Genomic DNA, 20,537 nt, shown 5'->3' with positions numbered 1-20,537 from the left:
GCACTCCCGCCTGGGCGACAGAGCGAAACTCTGTCTCAAAAAACAACAACAGAAAACACAAAAACTTGGCCAGGCGTGGTGGCTCACGCCTGTAATCCCAGCACTTTGGGAGGCCAAGGAGGGTAGATCACTTGATGTGAGGGGTTCGAGAGCAGCCTGGCCAACATGGTGAAACCCCATCTCTACTAAAACTGCAAAAAAATTAGCCGGGCTTGGTGGCATGTGCCTGTAATTCCAGCTACTCGGCAGGCTGAGGCAGGAGAATAGCTTGAATCTGAGAGGAGGTTGGAGGTTGCAGTGAGCCGAGATCAGACCACTACACTCCAACCTGTACCACAGGGTAAGGCTCCGTCCTGCTCTGTCGCCAGGCTGGAGTGCATTGGTGCGATTTGGGCTCACTAAAACCTCCACCTCCCAGGTTCAAGCGATTCTCCTGCCTCAGCTTCCTGAGTAGCTAGAATTATAAGCACGCACCACCACGCTCAGCTAATTTTTGTATTTTTAGTAGAGATGGGGTTTCACCATGTTGGCCAGGATGGTCTCGATCTCTTGACCTCGTGATCCGTCCGCCTTGGCCTCTGAAAGTGCTGGGATTGCAGGCGTGAGCCACTGCGCCTGGACTTAACTTTTTTTTTTTTTTTTTTTGAGACGGAGTCTCGCTCTGTCGCCCAGGCTGGACTGCAGTGGCCGGATCTCAGCTCACTGCAAGCTCCGCCTCCCAGGTTCACGCCATTCTCCTGCCTCAGCCTCCTGAGTAGCTGGGACTACAGGCGCCCGCCACCACGCCCGGCTAGTTTTTTTTTGTATTTTTTAGTAGAGACGGGGTTTCACTGTGTTAGCCAGGATGGTCTCGATCTCCTGACCTCGTGATCCGCCCGTCTCGGCCTCCCAAAGTGCTGGGATTACAGGCTTGAGCCACCGCGCCCGGCCCTGGACTTAACTTTTAAAGACTGAGTAAACTAGGAGTAAATAGGCCCTGTTTAACCTGATAAAAGGTATCTATCAAAAACCTATAGCAAGCGTCATACATGACAGTGAAACCTCGTGTCAGGAACAAGACAGAATCACTACTGCTTCTGTTGGCTCCTGTACTAGATCCTGATCAGAGCAGTAAAAGAATCAAAGACAGGCCGGGCGCGGTGGCTCAAGCCTGTAATCCCAGCACTTTGGGAGGCCGAGACGGGCGGATCACGAGGTCAGGAGATCGAGATCATCCTGGCTAACACGGTGAAACCCCATCTCTACTAAAAAATACAAAAAACTAGCCGGGCGAGGTGGCGGGCGCCTGTAGTCCCAGCTACTGGGGAGGCTGAGACAGGAGAATGGCGTGAACCCAGGAGGCGGAGCTTGCAGTGAGCTGAGATCGGCCACTGCACTCCAGCCTGGGCAACAGAGCAAGACTCTGTCTCAAAAAAAAAAAAAAAAAAAAGAATCAAAGACAGATTCTAGGGTACAGAATTGCTCAGTTGCTCCTACGCTGGCAAAGGGGCAGAGAATGAAACAGAAAAGGAAAAACTAGAAGTTGGACAACCGAGAGAGAGGTGAAAGAAGGTGGCCAGAGTTGGCTGGTGTTCCAATGTAGCAATGGGGAGTCAGGGCCCCCAGTGCCCGTGGGCTCTGGGAGTCAGAGCAACGGAAAGAATAGACAGGGTAGAGGTGAAAGTGGGGGTAGGGGTGGGGGTGGCTGGGAGCTGACCAGGTGGGTGTCAGAGCTGAGAGGGTAGGGTGTTACCAGGGATAGCAAAGTAATGCTCATCCCAGCTCCTCAGGGTGAGCCACCTCTCCTTCTAGGGAACAGCTTCCTCCACAGCAAAGCCTCCACCTAGAAACATCTACACTTATCAGTACAAAAAGCTTCAGCCTTTATTAAACAAAGGAGGAGGTAGAAGACAGATAAGGGAACAGTTCAGGATCCCTTCTTTCCCCTATACATACACAAACATACAAAACACAGACACACCCCAGTGAGTGACAGGGACCATCAGGCAACAGATTGAAGGGCAGAGGGAGGCAGCACCCTCCGAGAGTTGGCCCGGACCCAAGGGTGGGCTGAGACCTGGGCCAGGGGCAGCCGTTCCGAGGGGTTATGCCTGAGCAGTTTAGAGATGAGGTCCTGGGCTCCCGTGGGCACAGAAGCGGGGAACTTTAGGTCCACCTGCAGGTGTGAAGAGATGGAAGGGCTGCATTACTTTCACCCTGGCTACATCTTCCTTGACTACCCATTCTGTCTGGAGTTACTTAGGGCCACGCAAATCCACTCTGCCCACCCCCAGCCCCTGGCCTCTGCAGCTGGCACAAAGCCCAGGCCGCCCTCCCACCTTGACGATGCGCCGATAGGTCTCGTTGTGTGATGCGCTCTCAAAGGGTGGGTTTCCCACCAGCAACTCATAGCAAAGCACTCCAATGCACCACAGATCCACCTTCTCGTTGTGCGTGCGCCCCTCAATCATCTCAGGGGGCAGGTAGTCCAGGGTGCCACACATTGTCTTCCTCCTGGGAGGGATAAGGGGCGTGGGCAGGGGTCCCAGTGACATAGGAACTCTCCTTTCCCTGCTACCTGATGGCAGGGAGCCAAAAGACCACAGGAGGTACCAGGGGAGAGGTCCAGCCAGGCAGGGCTACTGGAGTGGTGGTGAGGTTGGGGTGATGATACATCTGAAAACCCCAGAGGTAAGCCTGCACACAGCCCCAGCAACTCCACACTGAAGGATATGTCTTAATAAGATACTGCGATATGAGGGCAGTGTTCTTTTGGAGTTCATTTTGGAGTTCATTGGGGACATCTCTAATGCCCATTAGGCATGTTCTGCTTAAATAAATCAGCTACTATGTGATACTATGAAACCGTTAAAAAATGATGTGGGAGGAAAAAAGGCCACTGCTCCGGGCTCTTTTGAGACAGAGTCCAGGCTGGGGTGCAGTGGGGCGATCTTGGCTCACTGCAACCTCTGCCTCGCGGATTCAAGTGATTCTCACATCTCAGCCTCCCGCACAGCTGGGAGTTCAAATTTTTAGTAAAGATGGGGTTTCGCCATGTTGGCCAGGCTGGTCCGCTGGCCTTGAACTCCTGGCCTCAAGTGATCCACCTGCCTTGGCCTCCCAAAGTGCTGGGATTGGCAGGCGTGAGCCACCGCACCTGGCTAGTTTTACCATTGGCCCATACGGGGATCAAACCCGTGACCTTAGGATTATTAGCACCACACTCTAACCATTTTGTTTGTTTGTTTGTTTGTTTGTTTGAGAGGAGTCTCACTCTGCCGCCCAGGCTGGAGTGCAATGGTGCAATCTCGGCTCACTGCAACCTCCGCCTCCCAGGTTCAAACAATTCTCCCGCCTCAGCCTCCCGAGTAGCTGGGATTACTGGCGTCCGCCACCACGCCCGGCTAATTTTTGTATGTTTAATAGAGACAAGGTTTCAGCATGTTGGCAAAGCTAGTCTCGAACTCTTGACCTCAGGTGATCCGCCCGCCTCAGCCTTTCAAAGTGCAGGGATTACAGGCGTCAGCCAGCGCGCCCCGCCCCTGGAGAGGTTTTAATGGCCCAGCCTCACACCCAGGGCTGGCCTCCCAGGCCACCATACCTCAGGGAGGGCGCATGCACAGACCAGCCAAAGTCAGCAATCTTCAGCTCTCCCTTGAGCCCTAAGAGCAGATTCTCTGGCTTTATGTCTCTGTGAATCACCTTCTTCCCGTGGCAGTACATTAGAGCATCTGCCAGCTCCTCCATGATCTGGGAGGGGCAACGAGAGGCAATCAGACAAGGATGGACCTCCAGCTACAAGCAGCACACCCTCAGCCTCCAGCCCCCTACTGGCGGCCCAGGTGCCCACCCGCCCGGACCGTGGCTGTTCGCTGCTCGTCAAATGTGCGGCTCTTCTGCAGCTCCTTGTAGAGCTCCCCGCGGGGCGCATACTCTAGAATCAAGTAGATCCTCCTCCGGTCATAAAAATAGTTGTAAAGACGCAGGATGTTGGGATGGCTGGGGGAAGAGACAGAGGAGGCCTCAGGCCAAAGGCATAAAAGAGCTGGGAAAGATAATAGGAGCAAACTGGGGGACACCAGGAATGGGAGTGGGAAGGGGAAACTGGAGGCAGATTTCTGGATTCAAGGCTCTGGCCAGGACTAAGGGCTAAATGGGGCTCACTAGCCGTAGCTACAGAGAAAGCAATCTGGATGAGGTAGGGCTGAGTGAGGAGTTGGGGTGAGGGAGCAGAGGGGCTTCGGCTCAGGGGGCATCAACCCATACTGCAGGTGGGCCTGGATTTCGATCTCTCTGCGCAGCTGATGCTCCACGCCCTCCTTCTCTATCTGGGACTTGAAGAGGACCTTGAGCGCCACGATGAAATGGCTTTTCTTCTCCCGAGCCAAGTACACGTTTCCAAACTTGCCTTTGCCCAGAGGACGCCCAATCTCAAAGTCATCAATTGTGAAGTGCCGCCTGCTTAGAAAGTGGGGGAAGGCAACTCAGAACTGGTTTTGGTTACTAAGAGGTTTGCTTTCTCTCCGCTTCCTCATCTCATCCTGTCCCCGCCCCACTTCTCTTCATCTCTACTCCTGCCCTTAGGTTTTATCTTCCCCACTTCCTGCCCGTTCACTGTCCCCTCACCCCCTCCACCCCAAGGTTTGGGGCACTTACATTAAGATGTTGGGTGTCCCACTGCTGTTCTCGACCACCTTCTGGCCAGGGGCAGCTAAGGAGACAACAGGTAAGTTGAATGAGAACAGGGACGACCTTCTCATCCCTAAACCCTCCCATAGATGCTCATGTCCCCGGGTCAGTCCTCTCCCCCTTACCCCAGGTACCTGTGGGCTGGACATTGGAGCGGCTCATGAGGACAAGTGCAGATGGGGTAACAGGCTCTTTCCGGAGGACTCGCTGGGGCAGGGTGCTCAGGCCAGACAGAGCCTGAGAAGGAGCAGGGGGTAGCTCTGAGGGTGCCTTTGTCTGATGACCCGGGTGGAATGTGCTGCAAGCAGTATTTCAGCCCCTTGCTAAAGAGCCACCCAGCCGCCCACCCCCAATTCAAAGAGAAACACTGATGTGACAGTTTTGCCTCCCAGCCTCTGCTCACAGTCCCATATTAAAATGGGTTATTAATAGACAACCTAGGGCCGGGCACAGTGGCTCACGCAGTCAGGAGTTCAAGACCGGCCTGGCCAACATGGTGAAACCCCATCTCTACTAAAAATATAAAAAATTAGCCCAGTGCGGCTGGGTGTGGTGGGTCAGCTTCTAATCCCAGCACTTTGGAAGGCTGAGGCAGGCGGATGACGAGGTCAGGAGTTCGAGACCAACATCGCCAACACAGTGAAATCCCACTCTACTAAAAATACAAAAATTAGCTGGGCATGGTGGCGAGTGCCTGTAATCCCAGCTACTCAGGAGGCTGAGGCAGGAGAATCGCTTGAACCTAGGAGGCAGGTTGCAGTGAGCCGAGATTGTGCCATTGCACTCTAGCCTGGGCGACAGAGCTAGACTTCGTCTCAAAAAAAAAAAAAAAATTTAGCCGGGTGCGCTCCTGTAATCCCAGCTACTTGGGAGGCTGAGGCAGGAGAAGTGCTTGAGCCCGGGCAGCAGAGGTTGCAGTGAGTTGAGATTGCGCCACTGCACTCCAGCCTCGGCGACAGAGTGAGACTCTGTCTGAAAAAAATAAAAATAAAAAAATAAATAACCTAAGTAGGCCTAAGATAAGGGGCAAAAGACTCACACCAACACCTAACATTTCACCTCTTTGGCTCTGGCCCACACTTTTCAGGCATGAAGCTGTTCAACTTGTATAAGTCCTGTCCATAACACCACAGCCATTCATCCAGCCTCTCACCCACACCACAGTAGAGAGCTGGGTCTCTACTGTGAACACCCACAATTCAAGGAGTTTAGACAGAGGTATTCTCAAAGTCTCCTAAAAAGCTTAGTTTATTAAGGCTTAGATAAGAAGCTTGAGGCCTTGAATGTTATAGCAATAACCAGGGGTTACACCTTTGCAAGAACAGGCTTTAAGGACACTAAGAGCTACTCTGATGGCCCTGGACCACTTCTCACTTTCACCTTTTTTTTTTTTTTTGAGATGGAGTCTTGCTCTATTATCCAGGCTGGAGTGCAATGGCGCCATCTCGGCTCACTGCAACTTCCACCTTCCAGGTTCAAGCGATTCTTCTGCCTCAGCCTCCTGAGTAGGTGGGATTACAGGCGCCCGCCACCACGCCTGGCTAATTTTTGTATTTTTAGTAGAGACAGGGTTTCACCATGTTGGCCAGGCTGGTCTCGAACTCCTGACCTCAGGTGATCCACCTGCCTCAGCTTCCCATGATTACAGGCATGAACCACGGCACCTGGCCTCACTTTCAGCTTCTCAAAATAAGAGATACACTTTCTTTTAGGAGTGACCAAGATAAAAGTGACAGTGGTTTCTCATTCAGACTCCATTCCTGACAGCCTCACGCAGTGCTCCATGAGGGAGGGAGCTGATGAACAAGCGAACAGGCAGATTCTCCAGGAAGCCAGAGCTCCATAAACAGGGAGCAAAGCCTGTGCAGGGCCCCTTCCTTCTTCTTCAGCCAAGAGAAGAAAGCCCCTATGCCCCTAAAAACCTCTTCCCAAATAGTGATATTGGTACAGATCTACAAATAAGCAAGTTGAACAAAATACAGTCCAGAAATAGACCCACATATATGTGGGAATTTATATATATAATAAAGGTGGCATTTCGCCGGGCGCGGTGGCTCAAGCCTGTAATCCCAGCACTTTGGGAGGCCGAGACGGGTGGATCACGAGGTCAGGAGATCGAGACCATCCTGGCTAACACGGTGAAACCCCGTCTCTACTAAAAATACAAAAACTAGCCGGGCGAGGTGGCGGGCGCCTGTAGTCCCAGCTACTCGGGAGGCTGAGGCAGGAGAATGGCGTGAACCTGGAGACGGAGCTTGCAGTGAGCTGAGATCCGGCCACCGCACTCCAGTCCAGGCGACAGAGCGAGACTCCGCCTCAAAAAAAAAAAAAAAAAAAAAAAGGTGGCATTTCAAATCAGAGGAGGCCCCTCAATGAAATCTATCTGGACAATTGGGAAATAAGTCCATTTAGATTCATTGAGATCCTTACCTCAACTTACTCATTTTTTTTTTTTTTTTTGAGACGGAGTCTCGCTCTGCCGCCCAGGCTGGAGTGCAGTGGCCGGATCTCAGCTCACTGCAAGCTCTGCCTCCTGGGTTTAGGCCATTCTCCTGCCTCAGCCTCCCGAGTAGCTGGGACTACAGGCGGCCGCCACGTCGCCCAGCTAGTTTTTTGTATTTTTTAGTAGAGACGGGGTTTCACCGTGTTAGCCAGGATGGTCTCGATCTCCTGACCTCGTGATCCGCCCGTCTCGGCCTCCCAAAGTGCTGGGATTACAGGCTTGAGCCACCGCGCCCGGCCTCAACTTACTCATTAATTCCAAATTATAATTTAGGCTTGCCCTGGACCTTTTAAACAGTAACTTTATATCCTTTTAGAGTCTATTTATATTTGCTGTCTAGTTTATTTTTTTCAGGACATGGGTTGGGAATCATGGCCTGAAGGCCAGGCCCTGCCTGCTCAGTCCCAGATATCACTTGTGTGTGACGAACCCTGCAGAGGTCCTCACCGGCTGGTAGTCACTGGCTGGTCAGATTCAAGTTGGTAGCACCTGACAGGATGTGGCTACAAATGACCAGGCCAGGTTCTGTCATCAAACTTGGGCGCGTACTTTGGAGCATAATGGGAAAGAAAGTGCATAAGGGACTGCTCTTTGCACGATCTCAAGTTTCCCAGCAGGAACTCGCCATGCAGGGTCATGGGGGCGCGGGGACGGAGGGAAGGGCCTTACCGTCTGCCGGCCGTAGGGCCAGGGGTAGGCGTTCTCCTTCTGGGCCATCCTTAGAGGGAAAGGGGGAGGAGAGCTGGGCGGAGAAGGGAAACAGCCGTGAGAAGCAGAGAAAAAGAGAGAGAGAGAGAGAGGGAGGGGTTGGACCGATCGAGCCGGAAGCGCTAGCCCGAGCTGGTAAAAGGGAGCAGGTCAGCACACTAGCTCCAATCCGGGCGCTGGTCTCACCGCCCCCACCCTGCTATCATCCCTACCTCCTTCCAGCCCTGCGGTGTGCGCGCAGGCCAGCCCAGCGGACCCTCTGATCTGCCTGATCATCTGCCCACTCCTGGCGCAAGGCCTGCGACAGGAGGCCAGCTCACCTGAGGTCCAAGGTACTGCTACTCTCCCGGCCGCCCGCAAACAACTGAATCAGCCACGCCACGCCCTGGCCGAGGACCTTTCAAATCTCCCGCCCCGGCCCCATTGGGTGAGCTCGTCGCCCATGCCTAGTTCCCATTGGCTCGATGTCCTGTGACGTAAGTAATGGGAACCCAACGGAAGAGGCGGAATGAGAAGGGCGCACGCTTGGCTTCCAGCTTAGGAAGGTTTCCCCACATTCCCCCAGTGAATTATCTTGCTTTTTCTTTTTCTTTTTTCTTTTTCTTTTTCTTTTTCTTTTCCTTTCTTTTCTTCTCTTCTCTTCTCTTTTCTTTTTTTCTTTTCTTTTCCTCTCCTCTCTTCCCCTCTCCTCCCTCCCCTCCCCTGGGCGCAGTCTCTCTCTGTCGCCCAGGCTGGAGTATAGTGGTGCTATCTCGGCTTGCTGCAACCTCTGCCTCCCCGTTTCAAGCAATTCTCGTGCCTCAGCCATCCGAGTGGCTGGGATTATAGGCGCCTGGAATTTTTGTATTTTTAGTAGAGACGGGTTTTCGCTGTGTTGGCCAATCTGGTCTCGAACTCCTGTCCTCAGGTGATCCACCCGCCTCGGCTTCCCAAAATGCTGGTATTACAGGCGTTAGCCACCGCGCCCGGCCTTCTTCTTTTTATAAAAAAAAATTAAATCTTTAATATAACTGGAGTTTATCCTTATACATGTATGAGCTGGGGTCTAACTTCTGCGTGATGGAGAGCCAGTTATGTCAACACCATTTGTTAAACTGCCCCAACAGAATTTAAATGCTGCCCTTGATATATAATGTTAGCATATTTACTTGTGTCTATTTCTAGACTTTGTATTCTGTTGTTTGCTCATTTGCCTGTGTGTTTATTCTTGTGTCATTACTATGTCGTTATTAAAAGTTCTGACATTCCTGGGAGGAGTTTTCCACGAGTAGACCTTTCCTTGCAAGATCTCTGTTAGCCGCCATATTGTTTGGGCCCACTTTGATTTTTCTTCCTTCCTGCCACACTCCCTTCTTTTCTGCTCTTCCTAACCCTCAGATTTCATTACTAAGTTAAATAAATACATTTCTGGGCCTTCTATGAAATAACCAGTGGATACTTGTTAAGTATGTACTGTCCAGCACTCTTCTCCTTTCTTCTAACACTCTTATTTTTCCTTTAGGGGACCACCTGTCTCTCCAGTCTATGCAGTCGGTTTCTGTAGTAGTTTCTGTTGCTGACAACCCCAAATCCCTAGGTTGATGAAGACCTAATTAAATACCACTTTTTTTTTTTTTTTTTGAGACGAAATTTCGCTCTGTTGCCCAGGCTGGAGGGCAATGGCGCCATCTCAGCTCACGGCAACCTCTTCCTCCCGGGTTCAAGCGATTCTCATGTCTCATCCTCGGGAGTAGCTGGGATTACAGGCGCATGTGACCACGCCAGCTGATTTTTGTATTTTTAGTAGAGACGGGGTTTCATCACATTGGTCAGGCTGGTCTCAAACTCCTGACCTCAGGTGATCCACCCACCTTAGCCTCCCAAAGTGCTTGGATTACAGGCCTGAGCCACTGCGCCCGGCCTTATTCCCAGTTCTGAAAGCACTTAGAGTTTTGAAGGTTTGAGAAGGAAACTGACTCCATTCCGGGTCCAGAAATGAGTCCCAATTGACTTATACTAATCAGGTTTTATTCCAGATTATGGTTATTGGATCAGGGATATAAGCATGTGACTTAAGTGGACCAACTAGTGGGAATCAGTTTTCTTTTTTCTTTTTTCTTTTTTTCTGAGACAGAGTCTCACTCTGTCGCCCAGGCTGGAGTACAGTGGCCAGATCTCAGCTCACTGCAAGCTCCGCCTCCTGGGTTCACGCCATTCTCCTGCCTCAGCCTCCCGAGTAGCTGGGACTACAGGCGCCCACCACCTTGCCCGGCTAGTTTTTTTTTTTTTTTTTTGTATTTTTAGTAGAGACGGGGTTTCACCATGTTAGCCAGGATGGTCTTGATCTCCTGACCTTATGATCCGCCTGTCTCGGCCTACCAAAGTGCTGGGATTACAGGCTTGAGCCACCGTGCCCAGCCATGGGAATCAGTTTTCTTGCTCAGAATGCTGGGCAGCTCAAGGAAGCACTTAACGTTTACTGGTTTATCATAAAGTGTATTTCAAAGGATATAGATGAAAAGATGTATAGGGCAAGGTATGGAGGAAGGGATTTCTGGAAGTGAGCAGGGAAGCATGCAGCCCTCCTTGCTGCTTCTAGTGCTACTGAAGGAAGCAGCTTGACATTGAAGCCTAACACTGCAGAAGGCAGAAGAGAGGCCTGGAAAGCACTGCAGGACTTGATGACATTGTTGAGCCTCTGCATGCCTCCATTAGCACTTTTCTTACATGAACAATAGATATTCTTCCTGAATGCATTCTAAATGCTATTTGCTGTTTAAAGCATACTGTGTAGAAAAAACAAACCATGGCTGGGCTTGGCGTCTCACGCCTGTAATCCCAGCACTTTGGGAGGCCAAGGCGGCTGTATCACTTGTTCCCAGGAGTTTAAGATCAGCCTGGGCAACATGGTGAAAGCTCGTCTCTACAAAAAATACAAAAAAAATTAGCCGGGTATGGTACTGTGTGCCTCTAGTCCAAGCTACTTGGTAGGCTGAGGCAAGAGGATCAGCAGAGCCCAGAGGTCAAGGCTGTGGTGAGCCATGATTGCGCCACTGCACTCCAGCTCTGACATTAGAGTGACACCCTGTCTCAATAAAAACAAAAAACGGGCCGGGTACAGTGGCTCACGCCTGTAATCCTAGCACTTCAGGAGCCCCAGGAGGGTGGATTGCCTGAGCTCAGGAGTTCAAGACCACCCTGGGCAACATGGTGAAACCCATCACTACTAAAATACAAAAAATTAGCCAGTTCTGGCCAGGCACGGTGGCTCATGCTTGTGATCCCAGCACTTTGGGAGGCTGAAGCAGGTGGATCATGAGGTCAGGAGTTCGAGACCAGCCTTGCCAACACAGTGAAACCCATCTCTACTAAAAATACAAAAATTAGCTGGGTGTGGTGGCAAGAGCCTGTAATCCCAGCTACTTGGGAGACTGAGGCAGGAGAATCGCTTGAACCCGGGAGGTGGAGGTTACAGGGAGTCAAGATCGCACCACTGCACTCCAGCCTGGGTGACAGAGCTAGACTCCATCTCGAAAAAAAAAAAAAAAAAAAAAATAGCCAGTTGTGGTGGCAGATACCTGTAGTCCCAGCTACTCAGGAGGCTGAGTGAGGCACAAGAATTGCTTAAACCTGGGAGTGTTGCAGTGAGCTGAGATCACGCCACTGCACTCCAGCCTGGGCAACACAGCAAGAATCTGTCTAAAAAAAAAAAAACAAAAAAGACCCAATTTTTCCTCTGCCCTCACACTGCAGCAATCAACACAGGAGACTTCTGCGACCACATGTGTGGGGATTTTACTCCACCACCAAGCAAGCAATCGTTCTGCAGCAGCCATCAGCTGGGAGTCTTCCAATTCGATTCTGACACTATCTACCTAGAGAGCGCATCAGATCCCACAGGTTGAGGGCTCAGTCCCACAAGACTGCCCCTCACTTTGGATGCCAACCACAAGCCTCAGGTTGTTTTACCCGTGCTCATGACTAACTGGGTATAAGTTGGGGTTTCTACAATTCCCTCTTTATGTTCAATGAATTTGCTAGAGTGGCTCACAGAACTCAGGGAAAAATGTTCACTGGTTTATTATAAAGGATTTTTTTTTTTTTTGAGATGGAGTCTCTCTGCCGCCCAGGCTGGAATGCAATGGCGCAATCTCGACTCACTGCAAGCTCCGCCTCCCGGATTCAAGTGATTTTCCTGCCTCAGCCTCCCCAGTAGCTGTGACTACAGGAGCCTGCCACCACGCCCGGCTAATTTTTGTGTTTTTAGTAGACATGAGGTTTCACCACGTTGTCCAGGCTTGTCTTGAACTCCTGTCCTTGTGATCCATCCGCTTCGGTCCCCCAAAGTGCTGGGATTACAAGCGTGAGTCACTGTGCCTGGCCCGTTTTTTTTTTTTTTTTCAAGGCAAGGTCTCTTTTGTCCGTGGCATGCACACTTACTGCACAATCGTAGCTCATTGCAGCCTCAGAACAAGTTTGGACTTGGTTACACCAATTCGCTTCTTTAGTCTATCAATTTACCTTTAACTGCCTGTTGTGCCCGAAGTCGCGAGACCCCAGTAAGTGACCACCAGTGTCCAGAGTCAAAGCTAAATAGCCGGGGTCGCTTTATTATGAGTTCGAACCCGGACCTCTCCGCTTTATACAATGGCAGGTAAAGAGAGAGGCCCCGGCTGCTGTTTTAGGGTTTCTTTTATAGCGAGATACAAACAAGTCACAGAGAAACAGGAGTTACAAGCTTATTATTGGTTAACATTTAAAGTTGAACATTCGGCAGTTTCTGGCTGGTTCCCGCCTTTTTCGCAACCTCAAATGGCTGGGGGTTTTCCAGATAAGGTGTTTGTGTAAGCCCAGGGGGTGGTCACATGCATGTATGTTTAGAATTTTTCCCTTAGGGGCTTTCTATCTCACTGCCCGCACATCAACATAGTGAAATATGTCTCCTGTATTTGCATTGCCATTGTCTCTTCTGTGGAGAGGAGGGAGGAGGCAGAGATGGGTGGTCATCGACCGGGACTTAAGCTTTACCTTTAATGTTCCAATGTTTTAGAAGGTGTATGGAGTCATGGAACTGTTTGCAGGATTAAATATTAATGACAAATAATCTCTAAAAAGAAGGTGTGGTAGCAGAGGGCGCAGGCTTGTGCTAGCAGGTAGTTTTTGATCCCTTTGAAGCTTATGATGAGGTTCAGAAAGTAAATCTTCCTCCCCTAAACTAGGACGTTGGGGCCCAAGAGGAAGAACTCTATGGGGCAAGGAATCAGAAAGCCCAGCAATTCTACTCCTAAGTATCTATATAAAAGAATTGGGCCAGGCACAGTGGCTCACACCTGTAATCCCAGCACTTTGGGAGGCCGAGGCGGGCGGCTCACAAGGTCAGGAGATCAAGACCAGTCTGGCCAACATAGTGAAATCCCGTCTCTACTAAAAATACAAAAATTAGCCAGGCGTGGTGGCGGCCGCCTGTAGTCCCAGCTACTGGAGAGGCTGAGGGAGGAGAATCGCTTTAACCTGGAAGGCGGAGGTTGCAGTGAACCAAGATCACGCCACTGCATTCCAGCCTGGGTGACAGAGCCTGGGTGACCATGAAAACTCTATGAGCAAAAGAGTCTAAGCTGAGCACTGTGGCTCATGGCTGTAGTCCCAGCACTTTAGAAGGCTAAAGTGGGCAGATCCCTTGAGCCCAGAAGTTGCAGACTTGCCTGGGCAACATGGCGAAATCCGGTCTCTACAAAAAATACAAAAATTAGCTGGATGTGGTGGTGCACACTTGTAGTCTCAGCTGCTCAGGAGGCTGAGGCAGGAGGATAGCTTAAGTCCAGGAGGTCAAGGCTGTAGTAAGCAGTGATCATGCTACTGCACTCCAGCCTTAGCAACAGAGCAAGACCCTCTCTCTTAAAAAAAGAAAAAAAAAAAAAAAAAAGAAAAGAAAGAAATAGAAAAAAGTCCGTGTGTGCTGGCTTATGCCTGCCATCTCAGCACTTTGGGATGCTGAGGCAGGAGGATCACTTGAGGTCAGGAGTTCGAGACCAGCTTGGCCAACATGGCAAAACCCGGACTCTACTGAAAATACAAAAATTAGCTGGGTGTGGTGGTGGGCGCCTGTAGTCCCAGCTACTCAGGAGGCTGAGGCAGGAAAACCGTTAAACCCAAGAGGCACAGGTTGCAGTGAGCTGAGATCGTGCCATTGCTCTCCAACCTGGGCAACAGAGCAAGACTCTGTCTAAAAAAAAATAAAAAGAAAAGAAAAGAAAGCTAGATAGAAAGTTCACATATTATATGATTGCATTTACAAGCGATATCCAGCATAATATCCAGCATAAGCAAATCCATTGGGACAGAAACAGATTAGTGGTTTCCAGAGACTAGAGGGAGGGAGAAGGGGGAATCCAGAGTGCCAATGGATAGAGGGTTTCTTTGGGGGCATGATTAAAATGTTCTGAAATTAAATAGTGATGATTGATGCACCACTGTGAGAATATACCAGAAACACTTAATTACTTTAAAATGGTTAAAATGGTAAAATTTATGTTAAGTATAAACCACAAAAAAATTATAAAATATCTTTTTTTTTCTTTTTTTGAGATGCAGTCTTGCTCTGTTGCCCAGACTGGAGTGCAGTGGCATGATTTCAGCTCACCACAACCTCTGCCTCCCAGGTTCAAGTGATTCTCCTGCCTCAGCTTCCCAAGTAGCTGGGACTACAGGTATGTGCCACCATGCCCAGCTAATTTTTATGTTTTTAGTAGAGATAAGGTTTCACCATGTCGGTCAGGCTGTTCTCGAACTCCTGACCTTGAGATCTGCCTGCTGTAGCCTTCCAAAGTACTGGGATTACAGGCGTGAGCCACCACGCCCAGCTCTTTTTTATTTATTATTATTATTATTTTGAAATGGAGTTTCTCTCTTGTTGCCCAGGCTGGAGTGCAGTAGCGCAGTCTCTGTTCACTGCAACCTCTGCCTCCCAGGTTCAAGCAATTCTCCCGCCTCAGCTTCCCGAGTAGCTGGGATTACAGGCGCCTGCCACCATTCTGGCTAAACTTCTTTTTTTTTTTTTGAGACAGAGTGTCGCTCTTGTTGCCCAGGCTGGAGTACAATGGGGCGATCTCGGTTCACTGCAACCTCTGCCTCCCGGGATTACAGGTGTGTGCCACCATGCCTGGCTAATTTTTGTATTTTTAATACAGACGGGGTTTCGTCATTTTGACCAGGCTGGTCTCGAACTCCTTACCTCAGGTGATCCACCCACCTTGGCCTCCCAAAGTGCTGGGATTACAGGCATGAACCGCCACACCCGTCCAGGCATACACTTGAAAGGCACTTATGTGAGTACTGTTAAATTAGTCAAATCTTAACACATTTTGCTTTATTTGTTTCTGACGTTTTTAAAAAATGAAGTAAAAGGCGTACAGGTGGAGTTCCAGTGTAAAATTTCAAGAATTAGGCCAGGCGCTGTGGCTCATGCCTGTAATCCCAGCACTTTGGGAGACCGAGGTGGGTGGATCACGAGGTCAGGAGATCAAGACCATCCTGGCTAAGATGGTGAAACCCCGTCTGTACTAAAAACACACAAAAAATTAGCCGGGTGTGGTGGCAGGTGCCTGTAGTCCCAGCTACTCAGGAGGCTGAGGCAGGAGAATGGCGTGAACCCGGGAGGCAGAGCTTTCAGTGAGCAGAGATCGCATCACTGAACTCCAGCCTGGGTGACAGAGCAAGAGTCTGTCTCAAATTAAAAAAAAAAAAAAAATTCAAGAATTGGGTCTATGTATATTGTTTCACTATTATTTTCTTCTGTAGTTGTTATGGATGAAATTGTGTCCCTCCAAAATCCATATGATAAAGCCTTAACACCCAAGGTAAATGTATTTCCAGACAGATCCTTTAGGGAAGTAGTTAAGGTTAAATGAGGTCTTTTGAGTGAAGTCCTATCCTACAAGGCTGGCATCCTTAGGAGAAGAGGGAGAGACTCCAGAGCTCTCTCTTTCCCTGGCGGCACAGAGGAAAGGCCGTGTGAGGACACGGCAAGACGGCAGCATATAAAAGCCGGGAAGAGAGGCCTCAGCAGACACAAACCCTGTAAACATCTTGATCTTGGACTTTGAGCCTCCAGAAGAGTGAGAAAATAGATGTCTGTTGTTTAAGCCACCTAGTCTGTGGCATTTTGTTAGGGTAGTCTGAGCAGACCAATACAGATTTTAAGGTCAGTGGAAAACTACAAGCACTCAATTCAGGTAGGATTACTAGTGACTTAGACCCTTCAGGAACAAGGTTTGGGTCTCCTTACCAGGGAAAGAACCAGGACCAGTGGAGGGGCTTGCTGAAGACAATGGAAAGACAAAATGGGTAGTAGAAGAAGCTACTTAGTTAGGCCAGGTGCAGTGGCTCATACCTGTATTCCCAACACTTTAGGAAGCTGAGGCGGGAGGATCACCTGATGTCAGGAGTTCGAGACCAGCCTGGCCAACATGATGAAACCCCGTCTCTACTAAAAATATTTAAAAAATGGCTGTGCATGGTGGCTCATGCCTGTAATCCCAGCACTTTGGGAGGCCGAGATAGGTGGATCACCTGCACTCTACTGCACTCCAACCTGAGTGACAGAGTGAGACTCCATCTCAAAAAAAAAAAAAAAAAAGAAGCTAGTTATCAGCTACCACTATATGACCAGTTAGAGAAACAAGGACTGTAAGTGTATTTCCTTTTTTTTTTTTTTGAGACGAAGCCTCACTCTGTCGCCCAGGTTGGAGAGTAATGGCACGATCTCAGCTCACTGCAACCTCCGTCTCCCAAGCTCAAGCGATTCTCCTGCCTCAGCCTCCTGAGTAGCTGCGATTACAGGCATGTGTCATCACGCCTGGCTAATTTTTTTGTATTTTTGGTAGAGACGGGGTTTCACCATGTTGGCCAGGCTGGTCTCAAACTCCTGACCTCAGGTGATCTGCCCTCCTTGGCATCCCTGGAATTATAGGCATGAGCTACCACACCTGGCTGTATTTCCTGTTTGTTTTGTTACGAATATATTTGTGTGTGTGTTTCAGCTAATAAATGTACACAAAATGATAGAATTAGGAAATTATCATTTTGCATCTCCTTATGAAATAACTAAAGCAGGCAAGGTTTTCTGGCTGCCCTGGCAGTGAGAATGGTGGTGGGACTGCTGGGTAGCCAGCCTCACAGCCAGCTCCGCCTTAGGTCGCCAGAGTTTCTATGCTGTTACCTTGCTTAGGTCATCAGCAGTCCTTCAAGCACCGTTTCTGCAAGGACTGGTCAACTGTCTGCTTCTGTATCACCATGTCCAAGATACCTTGACCTCGTGATCCATCTGCCTCGGTCTCCCAAAGTGCTGGGATTATAGGCAAGAGCCACCCCGCCCCACTGGTTTTGTTTTTCAATTTACTGGAAGCAGCCAAAAGGCACGTGGTCCTGGGCTTCTAGTGACTGCTGGGAAGTCTGGAGAAAGGTAATATTTGTATTTAATATCCTTGTGTTCAGTGTTAAGTAAACATACATAGAACAGCAGAGATTATTAAAAACATTTAAAAAGGCCGGGCACGGTGGCTCACACCTGTAATCCCAGCACTTTGGGAGGCCCAGGCGGGCGGATCACCAGAGGTTGGGAGTTCGAGACCAGCCTGACCAAGATGGAGACACCCTGTCTCTACTAAAAATACAAAATTAGCCAGGCATGGTGGTGCATGCCTATAATCCCAGCTACTCAGGACGCTGAGGCAGGAGAATTCTTTTGAACCCATGGCTGGAGGTTGCGGTGAGCTGAACTAGTGCCATTGCATTCCAGCCTAGGCAACAAGAGAGAAACTCCGTCTCAAGGGAAAAAAGATACAAACAATAATAATTGAAAAAAATTCTTTAAAATTTTCCATACAACAGGAATTTTTTTTATTTTTAAATTTATTTTTACTTTTATAGACTTTAGGGGTACATGTGCAGTTTTGTCTCAGGGATATATCACATAGTGCTGAAAGTCTGTACCCAACTTCTGAATAACGTTCACATTTGTCTCATTCCCCTCCTATCTGTCTACTGAGGAGGTTTTTTTGTCCTGTCCCTAAAAATGTCACTGGAAATCTATTTGATTAGGGAAAACAATGTTACGTTTGACCCCGACGTGATTTGAACACGCAACCTTCTGATCTGGAGTCAGACGCGCTACCGTTGCGCCACGAGGCCCGCCCGAAACGGTTACTTGAGGGGTCTCTTGAACAGCAATAAGGGGCGGACTTCTGTCATGAAGCTGCATCTTTAAGATTTGTCAGCGCATTTCTGCGAGGCACCAGCTGACGAGATGTGGGCGCACGTAAGTGGGAATTAAATTCATCCTCTGGATAAATAATAAAGAACCAAATTGTGTTTAGGCGCATTTGGCTTAGGGCCCAGTTCCTTAACTTGAATCACATTGAGCTCATTGAGCCCACTCTACAGAGAAGCGATTTTTATGCGTCTAGGACTCTTTTTTTTTTTTTTTTTTCTGGAGATGATAAATCATCATGGTGCCGCTGCAGCTCTCGCCCCCTGGAGAGATCTTAGACGTAATCCCAGCTCTGCCGGTAACTCAACTTCTTTGGACCTCGGTTTCCTCGTCTGTAGACTGGGCATAACCCTACAGGTTCATGTGGGGTGGCGCGCACTAGCGGTGAAGGTCACTCACAATTGCGCGCCGGGCGGACGACAGCAGCCATTACTTTTACCTGGATCTCGCTGATGCTGTTTCCCTGACTCCGCTCGAGTCCAACCCGACTCACCCCAATCAACATGACATATGAAAGGGAACTGCTAGTACCTGAGCGTTGGTGGTATAGTGGTGAGCATAGCTGCCTTCCAAGCAGTTGACCCGGGTTCGATTCCCGGCCAACGCAAGTAATAATTGCTTTTTTTCCCCCCCTCTTTTCCTTCTCGTGTTTTCTGGGCCCCACCATCGTTGAGGGTTTTCGTGAGGTTTTCCTGAGGAACCTTCCTCTCCGAAAGAACCCACTTTCCGCTACACCTGCGACCACTGCCGGACCACCGCGCTCCTGGCAGATACGCCTTGCAAGCCCCTCCAGGTGAGAGCAGCCTGTCGGAATCTCGGCCCGGGGTTGCCTACTATGTCCGGATCGCAGTACGAATCCACAAAACGCAGGGAGGCGAAAGGAAACAAAAGCCCGGGCTCTGCACCCTGGACGGCCGGGGGCCAAAGCTGCTTGGCCAGGTTCAAATAGAGCCTGGAAACGCGCACTGCCGTCAAGGAGGGAGCAAGCTAGATCAAGTCTGAGCACTAATGAACATGTTGAGCGGAGGAGATAGTGGCCACTTTAGGTACACGTTTGAACTCCAAGTTGCTTGAAGTAAAATGGAAACTTAGAATGCGAGCTGGAGAGGTAGGCCAAACTTTCCTCCCCTCCTCCTTTCCCTCTTTTTTCTAGCTCCATCCCAGGGGCCAGGACGGATTTAATGAAAGCAAAAAAAAAAAAAAAATCATTAGGATTCTCCCCGTCGGGGAATCGAACCCCGGTCTCCCGCGTGACAGGCGGGGATACTCACCACTATACTAACGAGGAGTGACCCGTAAGGGTTCTTCTCCGAATCCTTGATCTGGGACTTTACACTCGGCTTGCTGACAGCAGAGTTCCTAAGGGTTCTGTTCTTCCAACCACCGAGAAACGCGGACCAGAAACTGTAGGTGTATTTCAGGCACCGATCGTCAGATGGAGTGACCGAAAGAGACAGAGTGCCTCCAGGGCTTCAGAGAAGTAAGTTCTGACAGTTCCTGGGCTCTCCCGAACACTGTCATCCACAACTGTAGATTGATGGGTGTCAATCAAATCGAAATCAGGCTGTACTGGCGGAGTTGAGACACCACGCAGGAAGTCAGGAGGCAGAAAGGGAGAGTCCTGCCCAAGGGCGTGCCTCGTCTCTTCCTGACATGTCAGGCGGGTCTGGGGGCTGAGATTCCTTCAGTTATCCCGGTGCCACAAAAGAGCTTATTGTACATTGATGATTTCCAGTCAAGTCTCCTGCAGCGCTGGTCAGGTAACACATTCCTTGAAGACACTCCCGTTTCAGCAAAATGTAAAGGAGGGCTCGTCCGGGATTTGAACCCGGGACCTCTCGCACCCGAAGCGAGAATCATACCCCTAGACCAACGAGCCGCCATATAAGTGCCGCTGCGAACCGCCCTAGAGGTCGTGCCAGGCTAGCTGTAGTGCTGGGTCCACTATGCATGGCAGAACGGTCCTGGCGCGCGCTCAGGAACCCGCCTCCCCCAAGCCTAGTGTTTTGGTGCACGGCTCTGGGAGTCTCTTGGCTCCGGGCCGCGAGCTCCAACTCCTCCCAGGAAATAGCGTCGAGGAAGTGGGAGGGAGTGGCCTCGGCCTAGCCCCCGCGCCGCCCTGCAGGGCTGCCTTGAACACCCGGGTGCCTGCTTCCTTTGGTCACCAACTCGGTGCCATTCCGTAACCTGGGATCTTGACAATTCCCGCCTCCGCCTGCGGTCCTTGGACCTAGTCCTTCGTTGCAGAGCTTTGAAGAGAAGCGGTGGAGTTGCTTGCTTTCGGGACGGGTCGGAGTTAATGAGCCTTGAAATCACTAGGGGAACAGCAGTCCCCTGTGTCTGTCTATCCTCCTGGGCTAACGGGCAGGGCAAACCCCGGGCCAGAGCCGTCGATAGTCCACGGGTTCCCCA

The 20,537-nt window shown here is 50.1% G+C and overlaps 1 protein-coding gene and 4 non-coding genes across 18 annotated transcripts; 1 reads left to right on the top strand and 4 right to left on the bottom strand.

Moving 5' to 3' along the window:
- Window positions 1-1,843: 1,843 nt before the first annotated feature.
- Window positions 1,844-20,440, bottom strand: AURKB (aurora kinase B). Of its 14 annotated transcripts, none has more exons than XM_033184619.1 (9): window positions 19,397-20,438; window positions 7,841-7,913; window positions 4,803-4,905; window positions 4,636-4,690; window positions 4,246-4,440; window positions 3,840-3,978; window positions 3,581-3,729; window positions 2,319-2,493; window positions 1,844-2,155 (listed from the first exon to the last, which is right to left on the bottom strand). In XM_033184619.1, exons 2-9 carry the CDS (start codon window positions 7,886-7,888, stop codon window positions 1,982-1,984), a joined length of 1,038 nt encoding a protein of 345 aa, XP_033040510.1. In that variant the 5' UTR covers window positions 7,889-7,913; window positions 19,397-20,438; the 3' UTR covers window positions 1,844-1,981. The 14 variants fall into 14 exon arrangements, with proteins under 14 accessions (XP_033040510.1, XP_033040509.1, XP_033040521.1 ...); XM_033184618.1 differs by lacking the exon at window positions 19,397-20,438 and adding an exon at window positions 8,200-8,399; XM_033184630.1 differs by lacking the exon at window positions 19,397-20,438 and adding an exon at window positions 8,200-8,399 and having other exon boundaries at window positions 3,830-3,978; window positions 4,246-4,437.
- Window positions 17,975-18,046, bottom strand: TRNAW-CCA. The gene has a single exon. It is a non-coding gene; the product is annotated as a tRNA-Trp (tRNA).
- TRNAG-UCC lies at window positions 18,661-18,732 on the top strand. Its single transcript has one exon. It is a non-coding gene; the product is annotated as a tRNA-Gly (tRNA).
- TRNAD-GUC lies at window positions 19,342-19,413 on the bottom strand. The gene has a single exon. It is a non-coding gene; the product is annotated as a tRNA-Asp (tRNA).
- On the bottom strand, window positions 19,933-20,004 carry TRNAP-CGG. Its single transcript has one exon. It is a non-coding gene; the product is annotated as a tRNA-Pro (tRNA).
- Window positions 20,441-20,537: the final 97 nt, after the last annotated feature.

Source organism: Trachypithecus francoisi, unplaced genomic scaffold (genome assembly GCF_009764315.1).
Source record: "Trachypithecus francoisi isolate TF-2019V2 unplaced genomic scaffold, Tfra_2.0 Lachesis_group20, whole genome shotgun sequence".
Classification (NCBI taxonomy): domain Eukaryota; kingdom Metazoa; phylum Chordata; class Mammalia; order Primates; family Cercopithecidae; genus Trachypithecus; species Trachypithecus francoisi.
This window is presented reverse-complemented; position numbering and strand designations above follow the sequence as displayed.